Source organism: Lytechinus pictus, chromosome 10 (genome assembly GCF_037042905.1).
Source record: "Lytechinus pictus isolate F3 Inbred chromosome 10, Lp3.0, whole genome shotgun sequence".
Classification (NCBI taxonomy): domain Eukaryota; kingdom Metazoa; phylum Echinodermata; class Echinoidea; order Temnopleuroida; family Toxopneustidae; genus Lytechinus; species Lytechinus pictus.
The window spans coordinates 4,305,562-4,312,802 of NC_087254.1; the positions used below are offsets into that span (position 1 = coordinate 4,305,562).

The window sequence follows — 7,241 nt, forward strand, 5'->3', positions numbered from 1 at the left end:
GAGGAGGAGGATTATTATAATGATGATGATGATGATGAAGTTGATGATGATGATTATGATGGATAACGAAGTCGATGAGGATGATGATGAAGATAAAAAACAGTGATGATGATGATGGATGATGATGATAACAATGATGATGAGGATGATGATTATGATGATGATGATGATGATGTAGTGATGAGAATGATGATGATGATGAGGATGGTGATGATGATGATGATGATGATGATGTAGTGATGAGAATGATGATGATGATGATGATGATGAGGATGGTGATGATGATGACAATGGTGATGGTGATGATGATTTTATGATGATGATGATGATGAGGAGGATTATTATAATGATGTGGATGATGATGATGGTGATGGTGATGATGATGATGCTGCTGCTTATGATGATGATGGTGATGATGAAGATGACATTGACGATATAGCAATGAGGAGGAGGAGGAGGAGGAAAGAGAAGAAGAAGAGGAGCAGGAGGATTTCACTGAAAATTATGACAATGAGGATGATGATGATGATAACGATGATGAAGATGATAATGATGATGATGATGATGATGTATGTTTGTTATAGATGCCCATTATCTGCTCCAGTCAGATTCTCATGGAATTTCCTCAAAACACCTGCATCTTACATTTTTCAAATTTATTCAGAGTGATCCACTTTAATTTATTTTCTTTTATATTTTGTCCTCAGAATTACGCCATCAGCAGGGTGCGGTCCCTTCCGTGGTCACCAGTCAATGTGGGGAGAACTCGTTCAAACCATTGATGAATGGGATAACTTCTTTGAGCAAGTTTTCGAGTTCATCGGTTCTGCAGCTTTCGTTGTCCCTCTCATCATCATTCTTTTGTAAGTAAAACTAGTAATGATGGTAATGATTATAATACATGTACACTGTATGATTTACGGTATATAGAGGAAGGAAGAAATGATCTTTAGAGTTTGTGTTAATTATGATAATCGATGGTAACAATATTGCATTTCCAATGGCATAAATTCACAAATGTGTTTTCAGTTGCATCATAGTGCAAAACTATTGATTCTGCAGGTTTGTGTACATAAGGCTTATTTCTTTGCGTACACTAAAAAAAGTCCAATTATAAATGCCCGCTTTTGGCAAAGGGCACTAAATTCATGCTTGAATGGTTAGGGAAAATTTGTGAAAAGTCATGGAATTGCATTTGCCCCTTGGCTATGGCAGCTTTCCAGTTTGTCGTGTCTCGCAACTCTCATACTCTGTGATCATACTCTGCTATTATAATTGGTGTTCATGATTTCCATTTTTCCCAGTTTTGTGACATCCCGAATTCTACACAACATCCAACACGTCACATGGGAAGTCATGGAAAGCAGCAGTTTAGTCTTGGAAAAGTCATGGAATTCTGTTTTCAAATATCTGTGGGAACCCTGTATAAGAAATCGGCATAGTTCATGGTTTCACACCATGCTACAATTTTGAGAATTTGAGCCTTGGTGTGTTGTGGATATGTGATTACTTAAGTTGGGGAGACAATTTTAGACATGTTTTACAAGCTGTTTACATTTATTTTTTCCCTGCAGACTTGCTCTTTACTACTACCATGCTATATCAGCAGCTCACAAAGAAATGGTCCTCCTACTCAAAGAGCAGCTTATTATGGTAAGTTATGGAATGTGAAACCAACATGTTCATGTCTCTTTCAAACTTGGTTAGCAAGGCTATGTCTCTTTTACCACGTATAGATTTCAATTGGCTATTTACATTGATCAGAGATGTCAAGCTAAACAATTAATTGATCATTTCACCCATCAAAAATGTCATGATAACGTGTGTATTGATGGTTATAATCCTATTCAATTTGCAGTGATATGTTGCTACAGGACATTTGGTTAGAAAAAGGAAAGAGCCATTTTCAATTTGACGGAGAAGAAAATTATTTTGTTTTTCGGTTAGTCACTTTTGGTATTCAGAGTTGGCAAATACAGTATGTACATGTTAGAAATCCTGTTTGTAAATTGGTGGATTTTATTGGTTTCTTTTTTAAGTTCTGGAATCACGTTAAAATCACTGTCAACATATGAGATTCTGCATGGAATCCACGCAAAAATACAAAAAACACTTCTGATTTTTTTTTTCAACAGGAGGGGCGAGATAAACACTTTCTCTTGGCGAGGCTCAACGAGCTTGACCCCACGACGACCAAAGGTCATCAGAAATCGAGACGGAAGCAGATCGAAAACGAAGACCAACGCCCACCGCGGGCTCCTTCCGATGCTTGGAGCGAAGGGGGTCCAACAGCCAAGCATCCATTTGCTATGTAATGGAGAAGATTAATCAACTCTTGGTCTGATGTTTTTATGCTAAAGTCCCAGGCTTTCTGCAGGGATGCCTGTTTTCAGTTTAAAGCCAGCTCATATCACCAGTTTGCCCAGAAAATTGTCATATAATACCAATTAAGTGATGAATGAGTCCACGTCAAACTCCTAGGGAGTTGGTTTCTCAGTCATGCCTGACAGTGCAGGGGTCCGTCTTACATGTACAAAGAGTTGCAATTGATCCGATCAATCGCAACTATGGAAAGCCAGCAAAGTCAACATACAAAATGCACATTTGTTCAAAAGATTTTCTAGATATGAATGCATATCCATGAATTCATTGATTTCTTGACAATTCGGTGAGTTCTCCTTTGTTTACGAAGGACATTTTGCAAATTTCCTGTAGAAAAATATTATGGCACTGATGGATTTCCATAGAGTTACGATTGATTGGATGATTTTGGATCAATCGTAGCTCTTTGTAAGACGGGGCCCAGGTGTAGTACAGAAAGTCTTTGAGATCACTTTTGCAGTGAGTATATCAACTTAAAAGTAGTGTGTAATGCCTTGGTCACATTTGCTCTACGGCAGCCGTACGGCGAGTCGAAAATAGTTGTTTTATTCATTTTTATTCAAACCACCGATATGTAGCTGGTACAAAAAAATGTTAAAACGGCTGTTTTCGACTCGCCGTACGGCCGCCGTAGAACAAATGTGACCAAGGTATTAATGATCACAGAGATTTATCAGTATTGATAAAGCAACTTTTAAAATATATACATGTACATGTATAATTGTTTCTTCCAAAGTTTGGTGCAGCTTGTTTTATGACCGTTGTAACATACTGTACAGGAGATGCCTATATATGATTATAATGAATATTTTTAGCATCCATTGAGGTGCCTTGTGTATATATATTCTTGCATGGACTGCGTTATTAATGTGAACATCTAGCAATACATGTATTTACCGTGGAGTTTTGACCAATAAAAAGTTGGGGTTACAAGATGAGGGGAGTGTTTCATGACACAGTCAGTGATTTTTCATTGACAAATCTGCTCTGAGCCAATCAGATTCAAGCATTTCGGTAGCTTATAACATTTATCAGTGAAAATCACTCACTATTTGTTTCATGAAATGCTTCAGAGGTCAGGGGTCCGTTGCAGAAAAAAGTTGCGTTTAAACACAAGTAAAAAACAATTCGCAAGTCCCAAATGCGCCCTGTTGATTGGTGGAAAATCAAGTTGCGCATGATTTTTAGAGTTGCGATTGATTGCAACTCTTTCTGCCATGGGCCTGATCTGCTGATGGAGGCTTTCAGTGGATTTTAAAAAAAGAAAAATTGAAGATATTTTCTGTGTTTATTGATTGTGACAATCATTTCAGTATTTATGATATATATTCTAACTAACTTTTAAGAATGATTTCTTCCAGTTATGTACAATGCCTATGCATGTCTTTCAACCTGCCCTACTTTCTCAAACTACAATAGCATGGCTGGATAGCGCGATGTGACGTGTACTTTCAATGAGATGCAATGATTAGATTTTTACAAGAAGAAAAACCTCTTCCTTTATTTGAATAATTTTATATATATAACTTATAGAAAGGATATGAGTGTGTGTGGTAATTCAAAATAAAATTACCTTTTTCATCAGCAATATACCACTGCTATAAAGAAAGACACAATTAGACCGTCATCAACTAGTGTCTTGATGTTTCTTATTTCATGCATCATTATATGAATTGTGAAATTACACTGTGAATGTAGAGGTTGACTTTGTCTTTGGTTCTGTAGAGACAATAGAAAATACATGTAACACTGCCCCATTTTAAGCAAAATATGCCTTGAGATTTTAAATTTTATGCAAACTCATACAGAACTGAACAAGACACAAATCCTTGTATTTAACTGCCTGTACATTTTGCAGGAAACACGTTTATCACATTGAAACACGGCTGATCAAAATTTCAACTGTATAGTGGACATAATGGGCCGTATGCATAAAGACAAGCAATTGCTTATAAGCAAATGCTTGAAGCAAAAGCAAGAGCTGGTCAAGCAAAAGGGCAAGTTCAAGCAATTGCTTAAATTCGTATGCACAAGCTTTTGCTTGTGCTGAAACCTTTTGCTTGCACTGCCTAAGCAATTGCTTATGTGTTGGACAAAGGATCGTTACGGTTGTGCGAACATCGCACAGTAGGACAACGACGCTTCGTTCTCGACCTGGCAGAAGTATTTTTTATTACGCAAATAGGGGGAAAACAGCGCAGAGCATCAGGGGGGTTTCTGTGTAGATCGATGGACAAAAATTGCCGTAAAAAGTCTAAAATAACAGGAATTTGATTAGATATGAAATCACAACATAACCTCTGGAATATGGAGCTTGAAACGGTATGAAAATTTAATCCTTAAACGAGAATGCCATGAGTAAGCAAGAGCTCAAGCTGGTCTGGAGGTGCTTGAAAAAACGCAAGCAATTGCTTATCAAGACAAGTAAAAGGTTTGTTTTATGCATACGGTTTTAAGCAATTGCTTGTTTGGTAAGCATTTGCTTACGAGCAGTAAGCAATTGTCTGTGCTTGTAGGCAAAAGCTTTTGCTTATGAGCAATTGCTTGTTTGTGTGCATACCGATTCAAGCAAAAGGCTAGCACAAGCAATTGCTTGTTTTTATGCATACGGCCCAATGTGTGTCATGTCGGCAGCTCACAGCTAATCATTTGGTTAGGATCCATACACTGTGTGTCCATTTTGAAATTGTTAATTGAACATGAACATACCATATAATAATGCAAAAAAGGGCAAAAATGTGATGAATCTTAATTTGAAAAAAAAATTATTTCACTTTATATATGTATGATAAATGAGGCTACCTCTTTAAATATTTAATGTCTTTCATAATTCTGAGTAATCAAATTATTCTTCAGTCTTTCTCAAATTGGCGATTGATTACCCTACAACTGATGCCTTAAATTCTATCTTGAAATATATTTCTCATGAACTTGAAGAACAAAATACTGTGATATAGTTTGTAAACAAACAGTTGTGCACAAATGTATGAAAAAGGTCACTTATTGCCCCGAGGGCTTTATGAATCGCGATTGGGAAATATTGCTCATTCCGACATGCATTTGATCAGTATTTTTGGATGTACATCTGTTAATATTGAAATCTACTCGTTAAGACAATTGCAATATGTGAATTTATCTGTTACTTTGAGAATATATGCCTTATTCAATGTGCCTTGTAATTTGTCATTGATAAAAATACACCTTTTCTTTCAGCCGAAGAGCAATTTGATGAATTACAACGCTAACCAGAAATTTATTGCGAACAAACAAAATCTGTCTAAAATTGGTTTAAAATTAAGTAAGTGTAGAAATCTATGACATCTGATTGTATGTTCTATTGAAAGATGAATATGATTTGAATCTGTACATGTACAATTCACCAGCTTATAAGATTATCTTTGTGAGGATTTAGTGCTAAGCTGCATTATGGATCAGCCATTGGTCACAAACATATTGATGATGAATGTACGTAGGATGTTGTTATGTTGCCCTATATTAGGTGTTTTTTTTTGGATGGCTGAAGTGGATTTTAAAGAATGATTTGGGGTGATCTTATAAGTTCGCCCTTTTTCTGAAGGATTTAATATTTTTCATATTTTGAAGTACTGAATAAGTTTTATATTTGATCATTTATTCATGTAGGTACATTAAACTGAATGCCTTTTTAATATCCCACCAAATCCCTATGAATAATTTGTGTTTTGTTTTTTGCAAAGAAAATGACTCTTATCAAAGTTTTTATTTGAGCTTCAATGCAATTGTATCCCTCTTGAGTCCTTCAAAAATGTTCTTAAAATTTTATTTTTTACTTCTTAATATCTTTATGCGTCTTGAGCACTCTACAGAGTGGATTTGGCGCTTTATAAGCCACATGTATTATTATTATTCATGTGCATGGAATGCAATGACAAATTTAGAGCATGCAAATTGCCAGTAAATTGCATTTGCAAAATATTTTTTCTTCCTGAAGTTTTATGTGGTGCTTACATGTAGGATGAAAAGCCGATTGTTTTAGATTTTTTCAGTTTAAAAAACATTTCATGACTTCAACCATGAAATAAAACGATTTTGGGAAGCATTTCATGAAGTTTTTTGTCAGTGATATTTGCCAATGGATGTTATAAGCTACTGTAGATCCTTGCATCCGATTGGCTGAGAACAAATTAGTCACTTAAAATCAGTGACAATACTTTGTGAACGCTATCCTGGAGTGAAATGTGACTCGATTGTTAAATTGAATAGAATCAATTTGACTTAATTTTTAAAGCTTTATTAACCTGCATTTTCAGTGAATTTTCATTTACACGAAAGAATTTCACTTTTTACGGGATGTGAATATTGCTTGATAGATTTGATACTCTTTGCCTGCTTTTTATCATTAATTTATTTTCATTTTGTATATATATACTCCATCTTGTAAAATACTGTTGAATTTACACATATCATTGTTCATTTTGTTTTTATTAATGATTTTCTTTTTCAAGGCATTTAATTGTACATATGTAGATTATATCAATATAAAAAGAGCCTTTATCGAAAATGACTAATTTGTAAAGTATTCAGGAAAGATTTTTGCTGTTTGAAGAGTGATATATTCAGTGATATTAAATGGTCTTTCAACATTAAACAATTGTGCCTCTTGTTTACTTCTCCATCAGTATTTTCATTTGATATGTACGGAATGGGTAAGAGAGGTGTGAGAAAGAACAAAATGGAATTTTTTTGTTTTGAAATACTTAATGCAGTTTTACGACAGATGCTATCAGTTCTTTTAATGAAGCTCGTTATCAGTATACAAATAGTTAATAGGAACAAGTGCGATGATTTGAGATGCCGAATGAAATATCTTGTACCATTGC

At 35.1% G+C, this 7,241-nt stretch overlaps 1 protein-coding gene across 1 annotated transcript in view; it reads left to right on the forward strand.

Moving 5' to 3' along the window:
• The window catches only part of LOC129268975 (transmembrane channel-like protein 7), a 32,247-nt gene extending 25,479 nt beyond the window's left edge, over positions 1–6,768 (forward strand). Inside the window, exons 15-17 of the mRNA XM_064105852.1 lie at positions 708–863; positions 1,575–1,653; positions 2,136–6,768. Of these exons, the coding sequence (XP_063961922.1) occupies positions 708–863; positions 1,575–1,653; positions 2,136–2,315 (415 nt within the window). The 3' untranslated portion in view covers positions 2,316–6,768. The remainder of the gene's footprint in view (positions 1–707; positions 864–1,574; positions 1,654–2,135) is intronic.
• Positions 6,769–7,241: the final 473 nt, after the last annotated feature.